The sequence below is a fragment of the Oncorhynchus mykiss genome, chromosome 21, assembly GCF_057628025.1.
Source record: "Oncorhynchus mykiss isolate SJ-2025 chromosome 21, ASM5762802v1, whole genome shotgun sequence".
Lineage (NCBI taxonomy): Eukaryota > Metazoa > Chordata > Actinopteri > Salmoniformes > Salmonidae > Oncorhynchus > Oncorhynchus mykiss.
Window position 1 is genome coordinate 27,698,906 of NC_143042.1, and position 19,233 is coordinate 27,718,138.

Sequence of the window (19,233 nt, forward strand, 5' to 3'; positions counted from 1 at the left end):
CTCATTCCATTTTCGACGACACATTCCAGGTAAATCACCCACACAGAACGTGACGTGACGTGTTTGGTTTCACTGCAATCAACTGGTTTGTTTGTAACACAATCAAACCTGATGGGCCATTTCACGGGACATATTGACTGAAAGAAACCGATTTGAAGACAACAAGTAATGACATCATTGTGCACCAATGATTTGCCCGTTGTTTCATTGATTGACTGTCTTTTAACCCAATGACCACTGATTGTCTAGAAATCTAGCTGGGTAGATAGCCAATGAGCTGGGCTAAACGGCAATACGCCATGTTTATGTGTTGCAAGACCAACCCATGTAGTAAGCTCCAGCTTAAAGAGAGTCATGCGCTATTGAATATTCATTCCTGGAAGAAGCTACGCATATTACGCACTGCTTTGTTTGGTGAATGCGCAGATTCAGCTGTTTATCTATCAATCATTATGGTGACTAAGTCAGGGAAAGTTAAATCTAAGTTCAGATATACAGATGTACACACAACTTTAGAATAAATTGATTGGGAAGGTGAGACAGAGATTGTTGTAGGACGCTTCATTTAGCGATTGTGGAGGAATATTTTTTAACAGGAGAGGTTTGGACTGGTAAGTTCTTATCATGCTAATGCCCTTGTTTGAAATTAATAATATAAAATATTATTTGTGATTTTTTATTTATTTTAGAAGCAGTATATAAACATTTAATGTCATGAAATGCGAGATGCGTGTCTGCCGCCCCACCCCAACCCACATGAAATAGCTTATTTGAGGCTGTTGAGGAGAGGGCAGGACCACAACAATGGCCAAAGTGAAATGGAGACAGTAGATATAGCTGGTCTGTTGTAATATAATATAATAGAGACAGTAGATCTAGCTGAAATGTCATAATATAAAAGAGACAGTAGATCTAGCAGGTAATAATAATATATTCAACCTTCAACTCTCTATATATATCTGTTTATTATACCTGTTGATACAGGGCTCATATGTGAAACTATTCTAACTGAACATTTTCTTTCACAGTGACACTAACACAGAATGGGAGTCTTATCCGGTGTCCTGTGTGAATTTAAGTATGCTCTCTCTAATTCTCTCTTTCTCTCTCTCGGAGGACCTGAGCCCTAGGACCATGCGTCAGGACTACCTGGCATGATGACTCCTTGCTGTCCCCAGTCCACCTGGCCTTGCCGCTGTTCCAGTTTCAACTGTTCTGCCTGCGGCTATGGAACCCTAAACTGTTCATTTTTACTCTTGAGGTGCTGTCCTGTTGCACCCTCTACAACCACTGATCTCCACCCGGCACAGCCAGAAGAGGACTGGCCACCCCTCATAGCCTGGTTCCTCTCTAGTTCCTCTCTCTTCCTTCCTAGGTTTTTGCCTCTTGGGAGTTTTTCCTAGCCACCGTGCTTCTACACCTGAATTGCTTGCTGTTTGGGGTTTTAGGCTGGGGCTATATAAATAGATTTGATTTGATAGAGGACTGAGGGTCATCCAAATATTGAACGTTTGTAAATAGTTACCTATGTTATTTTGTAAATGTATATATTTACATTTTTCCATCTTTTTTTTAATCAATATTTTTCTTTTTCTTTGGGGGGGGGGGGGGTTGTTAGAATAAGATTTGGGCATTTTGTATATAGTTATTTGTTTCAAAATGTATACCTTCACTAACTTGGCCACTTGGGTACATTTGGGCTATTTGTGTGGGACACCTGGGTGCCCTCATGATAAATGTCATGTAGCACACTCATTTTGGAAGTTATCATTCTGAAACTTTGCACAAGTACTGTTGCCCTCTTATATTTTCCACTGAAATTGTCCCCATCATCCTATCTGAATGTTTGTTTTATCTTGTTCATTTTAAAGACGATACAAAAAGAAAAAAACATGTTTTTTTTCATTGTTTTATCTAAACCAGATCTATTGTGTGTTATTCTCCTACATTCAATTCACATTTACACAAACTTCAGAGTGTTTTCTTTCAAATGGTACCAAGATTATGCATATCCTTGGTTCTGTGCCTGAGCTACAGGCTGTTAGATTTGGGTATGTCTTCAGGCAGAAATTGCACAAAGTAGGGGGGGGAGCTGCAAGAGGTTTTAAGAACAAATTCTTATTTTCAATGACGGCCTCAGAACAGTGGGTTAACAGCCTATTCAGGGGCAGAACGACAGATTTGTACCTTGTCAGCTAACCTTCCAGTTACTAGTCCAACACTAACCACTAGGCTACCCTGCCACTACATGATTACATATGTGTTATTTCATAGTTTTGATGTCTTCACTATTATTCTACAATGCAGAAACTAGTAAAAATAAAGAAAATGCTTGAATGAGCAGGTGTCTAAAACTTTTAAATGTCAAATGAAATACTTTCAGACTTTTAATCAAGTAGTATTTTACTGGGTGACTCACTTTTACTTGAGTCATTTTCTATTAAGGCATCTTTACTTTTACTCAAGTATAACAACTGAATACTTTTTCCACAACTGCCTACCTGCCAGCCCATGGCCCTCTCCGTCAGGCACTGTAGGGCCTCCCCTTCAGGCAGACGCACCGGCAGCTTCTGGAGGGACACCAGGAGAGACAGGATGGTCTCCAGACGCGGGCGACGTGACCGCTGGCATAACGGGCACAGGAATTTGGCCTCCTTGCTGTTGCCTTGGCTCCCGGCCGAGACCATGAGCTTCTTCTGTGAGCCCGCTTTCGGTAATGGCACGCAGGCTCCGTGGAACCAGTCCTTGCACAGTTCACACTGCAACATAAACCCACTGGCAGTTTTACGACACAGACAGAACTTGACCTCCTCGATGCGGTCAGACATGGCCATCTTAGCCAGGTTGGCAGCTCGGAGGGAGTGGATGGCCTCAACTTCTTTCTGCTCCTTGGATTTGAATGCCGCTACGACGATGGCCGGGTCACAAGCATCTTCATAACTCTCGTCAAGGTCGCCGAGACCCTCCAGGTCCAGACCCCTCTCCTTCTCAAGGAGCTCCTTGACTCGTCTGCGTTTGCTCTTGCTGTTGCCGTAGATACCAATATCTACATGCGGACTAAGGACCTAAGGAGAGACAACACACAGAGAATAGAGATTAGCACACATGCTATCTAACTACTAGTCCTATGATAATATTGGTCCTATTCTACCTACAGTATAGACAGATGGAATTCACAACAATCTGCATATGGTGGTCCGCCAACTTCTGCACCATTCTACATAGCTTAAGCAAATATATCATATTGCACTCTGGGGTCAGCATAGTCTGAAAGGGCTGCTTGGTTAGAAAAATATTTCAACCCACCATCACAGCGACATACTCATCCATGATTTCCCAATGCCTAGGTACAACCCAACTCAGGGTATTATTTCTTACCTGTAGCAGGGTGTAGGTTGAGTTCTTCTTGAGGAAGGTGCGTGCAGTCCTCTCCCTCCAGGCGCGGGCTGAGGCCACCTGGGATTCGACCTGGGGCAGGGGGTCCAGCCGGACGGGGATGGAGCGACCCCTCGCCAGCAGGCTCTCCAGCTGCTCCAGGTATGCATAGTTACTGCCACACTGAAGGGAGTGAGACATATGGGGGAAACATACAAGGAAATTAATTATTATCATCAATTGTTTTTTTAAATAAGTAATGCATCGCACAGTATGACCGTTCCCATTCACATGTATCATTCATGTTCTGACAACAAGATAAATGACAAACCTATCTAGTAACAATAACCATGTTCCCAACCAACTATTTAAATGAAAGTCAATTTCCGGTTGGATAAAAAATGTAAAACTCACGACAGGCCTGATGGAAACAGTATCATTGCCTGTAAACTTTGCAAATGTCGACAGAACATAAATACACTAGACGGGATAATTGTTTTGTCTGTAAAATAAATAAAAATGGGACAAATTCAGTGGAAATGCTGTCACAGTAAATAATATGGTTCTGTGGTCCTCCCACTATGACTTGGAAAATTATGCACACTGCACAGTTAATTTATTTAATCTGTAGAATAATAATGAACTTCAGAGGGTGGTGAATGTGCACAGTGATGAGCTTGATGCTTCTTTCCAATAAATATTGAGGGTCTTAATTTTATGCTGGTGGCATGATCTGAGCTTGGCTGTCAATAAATAAAAATGATCTCGCTCTTATCCATAACCTCATCATAAAGCCTACCCTCTGCTCTGTATCTGCGAGCTGTTGACAAGAGAGCACGTGCCAAAAAAACAGATGGGGCACATTTGCTGTTTCTCTCAGACTTTGTGGCAAAACCATTGACAGCGTTAAAAATTGGGATGGGAACACATCGCAGATCTGATTTTTTATTAGGTACAGTTGAAGTCGGAAGTTCACATACAGTTAGGTTGGATTCATTAAAACTCGTTTTTCAACCACTCCACAAATTTCTTGTTAAAACCTCGTGACTAGGGGGCAGTATTTTCATTTTTTGAAAAACAACGTTCCCAAAGTAAACGGGATATTTTGTCAGGACAAGATGCTAGAATATGCATATAATTGGCAGCTTAGGATAGAAAACACTCTAAAGTTTCCAAAACTGTCAAAATATTGTTTGTGAGTATAACAGAACTGATATTGCAGGCGAAAGCCTGAGAAAAATCCAATCCGGAAGTGCCTCATGTTTTGAAAGCTCTGCGTTCCAATGCGTCCTTATTGAGCAGTGAATGGGCTATCAACCAGATTACTTTTTCTACGTATTCCCCAAGGTGTCTACAGCATTGTGACATAGTTTTACGCCTTTATGTTGAAGAATACCCGTAATCGGCTACATTGTGTAAGTGGTCACCTGATGGCTCTCAGAGTGATTCTCGCATAAACTACAGGAGGTAGCCATTTTTCCAATCGGTCCTACTGAAAAACCAATTGTCCCGGTGGATATATTATTGAATAGATATTTGAAAAACACCTTGAGGGTTGATTATAAACAAATTTGCCATGTTTCTGTCTATATTATTGAGCTAATTTGGAATATTTTTCGCCGTTGTCGTCACCGCAATTTCCGGTCGGAACAAACGGAGCTATTTCACCTACAACATTTTTTTTTCTGGAAAAAAGGAACATTTGCTATCTAACTGGGAGTCTGAAGCTCATCAAAGGTAAACAATTTAATTTGATTGCTTTTCTGATTTCCGCGACCAAGTTACCTGCTGCTAGCTGGACAAAATGCTATGCTAGGCTATCGATAAACTTACACAAATGCTTGTCTAGCTTTGGCTGTAAGCATATTTTGAAAATCTGAGATGACAGGCTGATTAACAAAAGGCTTAGCTGTGTCTCAATATGTTTCACTTGTGATTCTCATGACTAGGGAAATTTTCTAGTAATATTTATGTCCGTTGCGTTATGCTAATTAGTGTCAGTCGATGATTACGCTCCCGGATCCGGGATGGGGTGTCACTAGAGGTTAACAAACTATAGTTTTGGCAAGTCGGTTAGGACATCTACTTAGTGCATGACAAGTAATTCTTCCAACAATTGTTTACAGACAGATTATTTCACTGTATCACAATTCCAGTGGGTCAGAAGTTAACATTCACTAAGATGACTGTGCCTTTAAACAGCTTGGAAAATTTCAGAAAATTGTGTCATGGCTTTTGAAGCTTCTGATAGGCTAATTGACATCATTTGAGTCAATTGGAGGTGTACCTGTGGATGTATTTCAAGGCCTACCTTCAAACTCAGTGCCTCTTTGCTTGACACTATGGGAAAATCTAAATAAATCAGCCAAGACCTCAGAAATATAATTGAATCCTACAGATGAAGAACCATATATGTGACATAAAAAAAAAAGAAGAGATATACATGAAAAATCATTATTGGACACCCTTTTTCTATAGTGAACCGGTTTCACAAGCTTTCCACGCACTAATTAACAATCATTTTAAATTTAAAAATAGGCTCTCGTGGAATAACCGTTTATGTGCACCACTCAGAATGGACGGACAAGCGCACAACCTTTCTGTTGCTGATGAAAATCGCAGAAATGTGGGAAAGAAACGTAAAACAAAACTAAAAGAATGGAAAGACAGGCAAAGGAAGATCTTACGGGATGCGGGAAAACCCTATACAAATCGTAAGGGTCAAGAAGAAAACAGGGAAAAGCTGTCCAAAAGAGGTATGTGGAAGAACCGTATATCAAACAATCAAGCTAGCTAGCTATAGAGTACAGTAACTAACATGTATGTTCTGGGTTGTCTAATTTGTAACTATAGAGAAAACATATTAGCTAAAGTTCATTGGCTACTAACTCATACATTATCGTTACAAATGTTATTGCTAGATTATAGAAGAAACTTTTTCTCCATCCACCGGATGATTCGACATGGCTACAGTAGCTAGCTAGTTAAACTGTATCCTGCAGGGAAGAGCGTGTTCCACGACGTGCAGAAAGGATTGTGGAAAGTTGACTGATGAGCGCAAGCTGCATCTGTTCAACAGTTTCTACACGGTCCCATACGAGAAACAACAAGCGTTGATTCTCTCTGGCTTAGAACAGGTTAGAAATAAGACAAAACGCCTATTATTATAATAGCTATATTGAACACTTGCATAGTTTAACTTTGACAGTAATGATACGTACATTAACGTTAACTCTAAAAGTGCAATGTTACACAATGGTGCAATATAAACTCATTCTGTGTATAGATTGGGAGTGTGTGAAAGATGGAGGTCCTGATCAAGCAATATCCTGAATGTGCTACAGTATATTAAATTCTGAATTCATCATTGTCAATTTTTATTGCAGCATGAGGTGAAACGGAGACGTAAACCTGAGGAGAACAAACGACGGAAACAAACCTTCAAATACCATGTACAGCAAGCAGGCCAGAGATTGAATGTGTGCAGGGTCACTTTCATGTCTATGTTCCAGCTAACCAACAGCCGTCTTCAGGCAAGTGAAAATATGAATTAATGTCTATATGAATATCAATTACAAACATATTGTATTCTCTGTACTAGTTTTTAATAACCTGCTAATTGAAATGTAATTGTTTTTGTCAGGTAATTCAGGAAAAGTTAGCTGAGGCAGGTGAGGTTGCAAGGTCTCCAGATCAGGCTACTGAGGCTAGGTCTCCTTTAGAAGATGGAAGAGGGAAGCATAGCAATAGGTAATGCGCTATGGATTCCAGCCTGGATTATTTCGCTATATCAGTACAAACAATCTTCTAAACATTAACATAGAGTATCGAATGGATGAATAGCGAATTCTGAAACAAAAATATACAAATGTTTATTACTTTTAAACAAAATGGTAACTAAACTGTCCAACTACCACCTGAGCATTGAGGACTGAGTGCCAATTACCTTCCCCCTCCCACCGGACAGCACTGGCCTAATTCTCGCCGCCCTACAGGACCCTACGGCCACAAACGGCAATGGCGTGATGAATATGTGGATGAATAGCGAATTCTGAAACAAAAATATACAAATGTTTATTACTTTTAAACAAAATGGTAACTAAACTGTCCAACTACCACCTGAGCATTGAGGACTGAGTGCCAATTACCTTCCCCCTCCCACCGGACAGCACTGGCCTAATTCTCGCCGCCCTACAGGACCCTACGGCCACAAACGGCAATGGCGTGACCGGGATTTGTACCCCGGTTATAGCGACACAGTTGCACTCTAAGGCAGGTCCCTAGACCATTGAGAGAATACAAGTTTAACAACATCTTGTTGTCTCCTTTACAGGCCACATCGGATACATACTACAGTGAAAGAGGGCGTCAAAGGAGCACATTCTATCTTTCCCAAGAACCCAGAACCACTACTCTCGGATGAAGGGGGATGTACACAGAATACTTCAGCCCTGATCTGAATTTGTTGCTGATGATACTTGAAGCACAACCAGCAAAACCATTCAAGGTGATGAGGATGCAATGTGAAGACTTCAGGCACCTCCCTGATTCTGTCCTCAAGCGACCAGCTGGACTACAGATCACCTCAGTGAGGTGGTTAAAAGTCACAGGTATTGCACAGAGAATAGTTCACTAACATCCCATCAACATGCAACATGTTATTCTAACAATAAAATATTTTTATAAATCACTGCAGAGTGAATAATTTGTTGTTAAACCAAGCTACATAATTAACCGTTTTTTTCTGTCAGTTTATGATCCCCTGAACCTGTATAGTGTGTTGAATCTGAATACATTTCAGAAGACATGTCACCCCTATTGTAGGAAATTAAATGTATAGTAGGTGTTTTCTATGTGAATCAATTTGTGTATGATTTGAACCAGCACAATATATTGAATTAATTTAATTTTAAGATGTTGTTCCTAGTGTAGAAAATGTTATGTACAATGTGTTCTGTTGAATTATTTTGTGTGTGATCATGTGAACCTTTTTTAATCTGAATGAATTAAAAACAAATAAGTCATCACATACAGTATGAGAGTATTCATTTGATCTTGTTTCACATTTTTTAATTCATTACAATATACAGTACGTCTCTCTGTCACCACATTTAGCATTAACTCTAAGCAGTTAATACTTATTTACTGCTGTCACCTCAGCACAGAAGGACATTTCTTGCCTTTAGCATGGGTTTAACGCAATTCAAAACTTAATTGCTGATCATAGTGTTAAATGCAAAGAGAATGGTTTTCTGAACGTTTTGTAATATTGACCTTAGGGACCTGCATATTGGTACATCACATTGATCCATATTTGATATTTACAAGTTGTGCTTGTTTTGATTGAAATCATTTAATTGTATTCTATTTTTGTAGTTATTCACATTGAGGGCTTCATTTTAAATGAGACTAAGATTTCATGACTCAACTTTTAAGAAAAGTCATCAGTGCTAAAGTTGATAGACCACCTTTAAATGAACCTCTATACAAATGAATTAACTACATATTGCATTTAAGTTATTTACATGAAGGGCATCTGTACTTGAAAGTACTTAAAACATCATATCAGGTGTTAAAAAAGGACATCTTACAGGAGTCAAGCAAAATGTCACATATACTGTTCTTAAACAAACTGAAATCATCACTGGAGATATACTGTTCTTCCACATTCTAAAAATTAAAACGGCAATAAAAAAAGTATTTTTTGAAATAACAAAAAATATCAATTGTTGTTGGAAGATATGGGTATGGTGAATTATTTGTCAACCATAAAACACCTAATGTGGTACACACTAATAATATAAAAATAACTGATTATCTTAAAATGGAAAAACTGTCACATATGGTTCTTCGTCTGTAGGATTCAATTGTAGACCTCCACAAGTCTGGTTCATCCTTGGTAGCAAATTCCAAACACCTGAATGTACCACGTTAATCTGTACAAACAATAGTACACAGTATAAACCCCATGGTACCATGCAGCGTTCATACCGCTCAGGAAGGAGACGCGTTCTGTCTCCTAGAGATGAACGTACTATGGTGCGAAAAATGCAAATCAATCCCAGAACAGCAGCAAAGGACCTTGAAGATGCTGGAGGAAACAGGTACAAAGGTATCTATATCCACAGTAAAATGAGTCCTACATCGACATAACCTGAAAGGTCACTCAGCAAGGAAAAAGCCACTGCTCCAAAAACGCCATAAAAAAAGCCAGACTACGGTTTGCCACTGCACATGGGGACGAAGACCATACTTTTTGGAGAATTGTCCTCTGGTCTGATGAAACAAAAATAGAACTGTTTGGCCATAATGACCATCGCTATGTTTGGAGGAAAAAGGGGGAGGCTTGCAAGCCGAAGAACACCATCCCAACCGTGAATCACGGGGTGTCAGCATCATGTTGTGGGGGTGCTTTGCTGCAGGAGGGACTGGTGCACTTCACAAAATAGATGGCGTCACGAGGTAGGAAAATTATGTGGATTTCGTGAAGCTACATCTCAAGACTTCAGTCATGAAGTTAAAGCTTGATCGCAAATGGGTCTTCCAAATGGACAATGACCCCAAGCTTACTTCCAAAGTTGTGGCAAAATGGCTTAAGGACAACAAAGTCAAGGTATTGGAGTGGCCATCACAAAGCCCTGACCTCAATCCTATTGAAAATGTGTGGGCAGAACTGAAAAAGCGTGTATGAGCAAGGAGGCCTACAAACCTGACTCAGTTACACCAGCTCGGTCAGGAGAAATGGGCCAAAATTCACCCAACTTATTGTGGGAAACTTCTGACCCACTGGGAATGTGATGAAAGAAATGAAAGCTGAAATGAATCACTCTACTCTTATTCTGACATTTCACATTCTTAAAATAAAGTGGTGATCCTAACTGACCTAAGACAGGGAATTTTTACTAGGATTAAATGTTAGGAATTGTGAAAAACGGAGTTTAAATGTATTTGGCTAAGGTGTGTGTAAACTTCCGACTTCAACTGTGAATGAAAAGTTGTGCTTTTTATTTGCACTACGTCATTAAGCAGTTTCAGTTTGCTGGAAACAGACCTTTGCTGGTAAAATGTGCATATATTTTGGTGTTCCAATATTAGAATATTAGTCGTCGTCCCCCAATTCCGTGATACCCAATTGGTAGTTTACAGTCTTGTCTCATCGCTGCAACTCCTGTACGGACTTCGTACAGCTGGCGACCGACGTCAGTCGCTAGAGTGCGATGGGACAAGGAAATCCCGGCCGGCCAAACCCTCCCCTAAACCCGACGATACTGGGCCAATTGTGTGCCGCCTCATGGTTCTCCCTGTCACGGCCAGCTGTGACGCAGTCTAGGATCAAACCCGGGGCTGTAGTGAGGCCTCAAGAACTGCGACTGCAGTGCCACTAGGGATGCCCCCGCTTGAAAATCTTTCGACAAATTGATGGAAACATAGCTAATGTAAGCTTCTAACAAATGAGCAGGCCATTCCGTTGCGTATAAACAGAGCTGAGCACATCAAAGACAAATATTGAGAGATGCCCGTATATCCTGTAGCTACATCTATATACATCACAAATTGAATCTATACTTAGTAATTACCGTGCGACGCGACACTACCTGAATGGCATCCACCTTGGCACTCCACTCCTTGGCCTTGTGCAGAGCCTCTCGGAGGGCCAGGACGTTGGGCAGGTAGGCTGGTATGTTCCTGGCCTCTATCATGATGCTCTCCAGGGTTAGCATGCTGTGCCGAGGCCTGGGGGAGGAAAGCGACAAGAAATAATGGATTTAGAGAAATTCATCATCTCACAGCTACAGGCATCCTTTGATGCAATATGCTAAACAGGAATTGGGTCACGTTCAGAAGGGATAAAACCTTTTGAAACCAAGTGGTACTACCTGAACTTGTCCAGTAAGAAGACCGATTTGCCCAACATTTTTGCGAAGGTGTAACCTATTTAACACGACCCAAGCATATAACACCAAAGCTAAAGGCATATGCTGTAAACGAGAGATATATATGTATTGATATGTATTATTGGGTGTATGGTTCATGATTAACGAGTCATGGTGTAATTGTAACAACTTACAGGAATTCAAGTCCTTTTGTTCACCTAACCTCGAAATCCTCAATCAAATGCCAACCGTATTATCTCCCAAGAGAAATCCTCGGTTATCGTAACAGCCGTGTACATCCCCCCACAAGCAGATACCAAGACGACCAAAAAGGAACTTCACTGGACTTTATGCAAACTGGAAAACATATATTCTGAGGCTGCATTTATTGTTGCTGGGGATTTTAACAAAGCTGAGAACAAGGCTACCTAAATTCTATCAGCATATCGATTGCAGTACACAAGTGAGTAACATACTCGATCACCGCTACACTAACTTCCGTAATACATACAAGGCCCTTCCCCGCCCTCCTTTTTGCAAATCTGACCATGAATCCATTGGGAAGCACCCGTGCTTAGGTCTATTCAACGCTGGTCTGACCAATCGGATTCCACGCTTCAAGATTGCTTTAATCACATGGACTGGGATATGTTCTGGGTAGCCTCGGTGAGCGAGTTTATAAGGAAGTGTATAAGAGATGTTATACCCACTGTGACTATTAAAACCTTCCCGAACCAGAAACTGTGGATTGATGGCAACATTCGCGCAAAAATGAAGACACGTACCGCATTTAATCATGGCAAGGCGACTGGAAAAATAGCTGAATACAAACAGCGTAGTTAGTCCCTGCGTAAGGCAATAAAACAAGCAAAGAGTCCGTATAGAGACGAAGTGGAGTTGCAATTCAATGCCTAAAACACGAGATGTATGTGCAGGGTTCACAATCACGGATACAAAAAAAAAGCAAGCCCCGTCGTGGACATCGACGTCTTGCTCCCAGACAAATTAAAATGACTTTGTTGCACGCTTTGAAGACAATACAGTGCCACCGACACAGCCCGCTACCAAAGACTGTGGGCACTCCTACGTGAGTAAAACATGAAAATGTGTTAACTCTCGCAAGGCAGCCGGCCCAGACCACATCCCTAGCCGCATCCTCAGAGCATGCGCAGACCAGTCTCTTGTCCCCAAATGCTTCAAGATGGGAACAGGAACAATGGTGGCCAAGAACGCTAAGTGAACTAAATGACTATGAGTGTACCACTCACTTCTTTCATCATGATCACTTCCACCCTACTTTTCACACCACTAGAATTTGCTTACAGCCCCAATAAGTCCACAGACGATGCAATCGCCATCACACTGAACACTGCCCTATCCCATCTGGACAAGCGGAATACCTATGTAAGAATGCTGTTCATTGACTATAGCTCAGCACTCAACACCATAGTACCCTCCAAACTCATCATTAAGCTCGAGAACCTGGGTCTCGACCCCACCCTGTGCAACTGGATCCTGGACTTCCTGATAGTCCGCCCCCAGGTGGTGAAGGTAGGAAACAACATATCCACTCCGCTGATCCTCAACACTGGGGCACCACAAGGGTGTGTTCCCAGCCCTCTCCTGTACTCCCTGTTCACCCACGACTGCGTAGCGAAGCACGCCTCCAACTGAATCATCAGGTTTGCAGACGACACTACAGTGGTAGACCTGATTACCAACAACGACGAGACAGCCTACAGGGAGGTGGTGAGGGCACTTGGAGGGCGGTGTGAGGAAAATAACCTCTCACTCAATGTCAGCAAAACAAAAAGAGATGATTGTGGACTTCAGGAAATCGCGGAGGGAGCATCCCCCATATCCACATCGACAGTAGTGGAGAAGGAGGAAAGTTAAGTTCCTCGGCGTACACATCACAGAGAAACTGAAATGGTCCACGCACACAGTCAGTGTGGTGAAGAAGGTGCAACAGCACCTCTTCAACCTCAAGAGGCTGACATTTTTTGGGCTTGTCACCCAAAACCGTGACAAACTTTTACAGATGCACAATCGGGAGCTTCCTATCGGGCTGTATCACAGCCTGGTACGGCAACTGCACCACCCACAATAGCAGGGCTCTCCAGAGGGTAGTGCGAGTCTGCACAACACATCTCCTGGGACAAACTACCTGCCCTCCCGGACACCTACAACACATGTCACCGGAAGGTAAAAAAGATTATCAAGGACAATAACCACCCGAGCCACTACCTGTTCACCCCACTTCCATCCAGACGGCAAGGTCAGTACAGGTGCATCAAAGCTGGGACAGAGCAATAGAAGCTGTTTTTCAATCTCAAGGCCATCAGATTGTTAAACAGCCAGACCGAGCACAGAGGCGGCTGCCAACCTACAGACTTAATATCATTGGCCACTTTAATAATGCCCTTTTAAGAATGTAGATATTACATATCTCACATTACTCATCTCATATGTACACTACTGTCCAAAAGTTTGGGGTGACTTAGAAATGTCCTTGTTTTTGAAAGAAAAGCACATTTTTTGCCCATTAAAATTTCAAATTGATCAGAAATACAGTGTAGACATTGTTAATGTTGTAGCTGGAAACAGATTTTATGGAATATCTACATAGGAGTACAGAGGCCCATTATCAGAAACCATCACTCCAATGGCACGTTGTGTTAGTTAATTCAAGTTTATCATTTTAAAAGACTAATTGATCATTAGAAAACCTTTATGCAATTATGTTAGCACAGCTGAAAACTGTTGTCCTGATTAAAGAAGAAATAAAACTGGCCTTCTTTAGACTAGTTGAGTATCTGGAGCATCAGCGTTTGGGGCTTCGATTACAGGCTCAAAATGCCCAGAAACATAGAACTTTCTTCTGAAACTCAGTCTATTCTTGTTCTGAGAAACAAAGGCTAGTCCATGGAGGGCGGAGTACAACGCTGTGTACTTCTCCCTTCACAGAACAGCGCAAACTGGCTCTAACCAGAATAGAAAGAGTGGGAGGCCCGGTGCACAACTGAGCAAGAGGACAAGTACATTAGTGTCTCTCGTTTGAGAAACAGACGGCTCACAAGTCCTCAACTGGCAGCTTGATAAAATAGTTCCCGCAAAACACCAGTCTCAATGTCAACAGTAAAGAGGCGACTCCGGGATGCTGGCCTTCTAGGCAGAGTTGCAAAGAAAAAGCCATATCTCAGACTGGCCAATAAAAATAAAATATTAAGATGGGCAAAATAACAGACACTGGACAGAGGAAGATAGGAAAAAAGTGTCATGCTCTGACAAATCTAAGTTAAGGTGTTGGGATCACAAAGTAGAACATTTGTGAGACGCAGAAAACAATGAAGATGCTAGAGGAGTGCAAGACACCATCTGTCAAGCATGGTGGAGGCAATGTGACGTCTGGGGGTGCTTTGGTGGTGGTAAAGTGGGAGATTTGTACAGGGTAAAAGGGATCTTGAAGAAGGCTATCACTACATTTTGCAACGCAATGCCATAACCTGTGGATGGCGCTTAATTGGAGCCAATTTCCTCCTACAACAGGACAACCGCTCCAAACTACACAATAACTATTTAGGGAAGAAGCAGTCACAGTCAGCTGCTATTCTGTCTATTATGGAGTGGCCAGAACAGTCACCGGATCTCAACCCTGTTGTGGGAGCAGCTTGATCGTAAGAAGTGCCCATCAAGCTAATCGAATTTGTGGGAGGTGCTTCAGGAAGCATGGGGAGAAATCTCCTCAGATTACTTCAACAAATTTGACAACTAGAATGCCAAAGGTCTGCAAGGCTGAAATTGCTGCAAACGGAGGATTCTTTGATGAAAGCAAAGTTTGAAGGACACTATTATATCAATTAAAAATCATTATTTATAACCTTGCCAACATCTTGACTATATTTCCTATTCATTTTGCAACTCATTTCATATATGTTTTCATGGAAAACAAGGGCATTTCTAAGTGAACCCAAACTTTTGAATGGTAGTGTAAATCAGAGGTCGACCGATTAATCGTAATGGCCGATTAATTAGGGCCGATTTCAAGTTCTCATAACAATCGGAAATCGGTATTTTTGGGCGCCGATTAAAAAAATATATATATATATATACACACACACACCTTTATTTAACTAGGCAAGTCAGTTAAGAACACATTCTTATTTCAAATGACGGCCTAGGAACGGTGGGTTAACTGCCTCTTTCAGGGGCAGAACAACAGATTTTCACCTTGTCAGCTCGGGGGATTTATTTCATCTTTATTTAACCAGGAAGGGCTCATTGAGATTAAAATCTCTTTTTCAAGAGCACCCTGGCCAAGATAGGCAGCACCAAGTCATTACAAAAAAATTACAGACAGGCAACAGAAAAACTACAAGTAATCTTGTAAAACCCATTGAATTCACAAGAGTATATCACAGCAAATTAAAAACATTGACAGGTCAGGGAATCAGCCTCAAAATCCTTCATCAGTGATTTAAAAACACCAATCGGGACAAGTTCTTCCAGTTTAAAAGTATTTTGTAAGGTGTTCCAAGACGATGGCGCAGAGTACATAAAAGCCCTTTTACCAAATTCAGTTCGGACATTTGGAACAGTTAGCAGGATAAAGTCCAGCATACGAAGAGAGTACCCACCACATTTTTTAACAATAAAAATGCACAAATAAAAAAGGTAGTAAACCCCAATGGCTTTGTAAATAAAAGTATACCAGTGACTGAGCCTACGAGTGACTAGAGAAGGCCAGCCAACCCTGGTATTCAAAGTGCAGTGGTGCGTAAGGGTTTTGCAGTTTAAAATAAATCTCAAAGTGCCATAGTAAAGAGTGTCAATTGATCTCAAACACTGAGCGGAAGCATTAATGTATAAAATATCCCCATAGTCTAGTAAAGCCATAAATGTAGCTGATACTAGCCTCCTTCTGGCTTCAAAAGAAAAACAGGCCTTATTCCAAAAATAAAATCCCAATTTCAGCTTCATTTTTTTTGTAAGTTGTTGAATATGCAATTTAAAAGAGAGGCCGTCATCAATTAAAATTCCAATATATTTATATGAGGTTACAACCTCAATCTCTTGCCCTGACAGGTGAAAGGTTCAGAGGTCTATTTCTTGCATTAGTTCCCAGTATTGAGGATAAGCTTCAATTGACACAAGGTATTTTGAACCGTATAAAAAGCAGTTTGCATGTTCTGGAAAGCTTTTGTAAGAGACGAGGCACAACAGTAAATAACAGTATCAGCATAAAAATGAAGTTGTGCATTTGACATTTATGTCTAAATCATTTATATAAATAGTGAATAAGAGAGGACCAAGTACAGAGCCTTGGGGCACACCATTCAAGACAGACAATTTCACAGACATAAGCCCACCAAATTGAGTGCACTGAGTTCTATCAGACAGATAGTTATCAAACCATGCAACTGCACGCTCCGAAAGACCTACACTCGACAATCTCTGCCTTAGTATAGCATGATCAACTGTATCAAAAGCCTTAGAGAAATCAATAAAAAGTGACACAGTGCTGTTTGTCAATGGCTTCAGCGATATCATTTAAAACCTTCATGGCTGCTGTAATTGTGCTATGCTTCTTCCTGAAGACCCATTGGTACATTGATAAAATAGAGTTAGTAAATAACAACTCTTTTAGCTGTTCACTTACAAGGGTTTCAAGTATTTTCACCAGGGGTGACAGCTTTGAGATTGGCCTATAATTATTTAAAAGAGTTGGATCTCCCCCTTTTCAATTTTTAGGGATAGGGGGCAGCATTTTCACTTTTGGATGAATTGGTGCCCAAATTGAAGGGCCTCCTACTCTGTCCCAGATGATAATATATGCATATTAGTATTATTATTATTATTGGATAGAAAACACGCTGAAGTTTCTAAACCTGTTTGAATTATGTCTGTGAGTATAACATAACTCATATGGCAGGCAAACTTCCAAACAGGAAGTGAGAATTCTGAAAAGGGTCAATGTGAAAGTCATCGCCTATTCAATTCCCTGTAATTTATGGATCTGTTTGCACTTCATACGCCTTCCACTAGATGTCAATAGTCAGTAAAACATGGAATGAAGCCTCAAGTGTGATGTGGGGCCGGTTCCTGGTCACGCGCACTAGTCATGGAATGGCAATGTGTGCCATTACTTATACAGACATGAAGAAATGCTCCGGTTGGAGCGTTATTGGATACATATGATAACAACATCCTGAAGATTGATTCTCTACTAAGTTTGACCAGTTTATTCGACTTGTAATTTAACTTTTTGAAGTTTTCGTCCGACGTTTGCCTTCACTTGCACCAGTGTTTGGACACATGTACTACACATGCTAGCTAAAGTTGCTAATTTGACATAAGTAATGGACATTATCGAACAAAAAAAAAATGTATTGTGGAAATAGGATTCCTGGCATTGCATTCTGATGAAGATAATCAAATGGAATATTTATGATGTAATTTCGTATTTCTGTTGACTCCAACATGGAGGAGAAATGTTATTTATATTTGAGTGCCGTCTCAGATTATTGCATGGTGTGCTTTTTACTAAAGTTTATTTTACATCTGACACAGCGGTTGCATTAAGAACCAGTGTATCTTTAATTATATGTAAAACATGTATCTTTCGTCAAAGTTTTGATTAGTATTTCTGTTATTTGACGAAGCTCTCTGTAATTACTCCAGATATTTTGGAGGCATTTCTGAACATGGCGCCAATGTAAACCGAGATTTGTGGATATAAATATGCACATTATCGAACAAAACATAAATGTATTGTGTAACATGGTGTCCTATGAGTGTCATCTGATGAAGATTATCAAAGGTTAGTGATTCATTTTATCTCTAATTCTGCTTTTGTGACTATCTTTGGCTGGGAAAAATGGCTGTGTGTTTTTTGGATTTGGTGGTGATCTGACAAATATACAGTGGAGCAAAAAAGTATTTAGTCAGCCACCAATTGTGCAAGTTCTCCCACTTAAAAAGATGAGAGAGGCCTGTAATTTTCATCATAGGTTCACTTCAACTATGACAGACAAAATGAGAAAAAAAAAATCCAGAAAATAGGATTTTTAATGAATTTATTTGCAAATTATGGTGGAAAATAAGTATTTGGTCAATAACAAAAGTTCCTCAATACTTTGTTATATACCCTTTGTTGGCAATGACAGAAGTCAAACGTTTTATGTAAGTCTTCACAAGGTTTTCACACCCTGTTGCTGGTATTTTGGCCCAATCCTCCAGAGCAATGATGTTTTGGGGCTGTTGCTGGGCAACACAGACTTTCAACTCCCTCCAAAGATTGTCTACGGGGTTGAGATCTGGAGACTGGCTAGGCCACTCCAGGACCTTGAAATGCTTCTTACGAAGCCACTCCATTGCCGGGACGGTGTGTTTGGGATCATTGTCATGCTGAAAGACCCAGCCACGTTTCATCTTCAATGCCCTTGCTGATGGTAGGCTTTGTTACTTTGGTCCCAGCTCTCTGCAGGTCATTCACTAGGTCCCCCCGTGTGGTTCTGGGATTTTTGCTCACCGTTCTTGTGATAATTTTGACCCCACGGGGTGAGATCTTGCGTGGAGCCCCAGATCGAGGGAGATTATCAGTGGTCTTGTATGTCTTCCATTTTCTAATAGTTGCTCCCACAGTTGATTTCTTCAAACCAAGCTGCTTACCTATTGCAGATTCAGTCTTCCCAGCCTGGTGCAGGTCTACAATTTTGTTTCTGGTGTCCTTTGACAGCTCTTTGGTCTTGGCCATAGTGGAGTTTGGAGTGTGACTGTTTGAGGTTGTGGACAGGTGTCTTTTATACTGATAACAAGTTCAAACAGGTGCCATTAATACAGGTAACGAGTGGAGGACAGAGGAGCCTCTTAAAGAAGAAGTTACAGGTCTGTGAGAGCCAGAAATCTTGCTTGTTTGTAGGTGACCAAATACTTATTTTCCACCATAATTTGCAAATAAATTCTTTAAAAATCCTACAATGCG

General features: G+C 40.9%; 1 protein-coding gene across 24 annotated transcripts in view; it reads right to left on the reverse strand.

Annotated features, from left to right (window-relative positions):
• The window catches only part of LOC110500291 (lysine-specific demethylase 5A), a 76,826-nt gene that overhangs the window by 11,253 nt on the left and 46,340 nt on the right, over positions 1 to 19,233 (reverse strand). For 16 of the 24 annotated variants that reach the window (XM_090214331.1, XM_090214337.1, XM_021577596.3 and 13 more), the window contains 3 exons: positions 10,953 to 11,109; positions 3,379 to 3,558; positions 2,502 to 3,065 (listed from right to left, as the gene is read on the reverse strand). In XM_090214331.1, coding sequence (XP_090070457.1) covers positions 2,502 to 3,065; positions 3,379 to 3,558; positions 10,953 to 11,109 — 901 coding nt within the window. The remainder of the gene's footprint in view (positions 1 to 2,501; positions 3,066 to 3,378; positions 3,559 to 10,952; positions 11,110 to 19,233) is intronic. The other 8 variants (XM_090214333.1, XM_090214340.1, XM_090214327.1 and 5 more) reach the window with 1 other exon arrangement.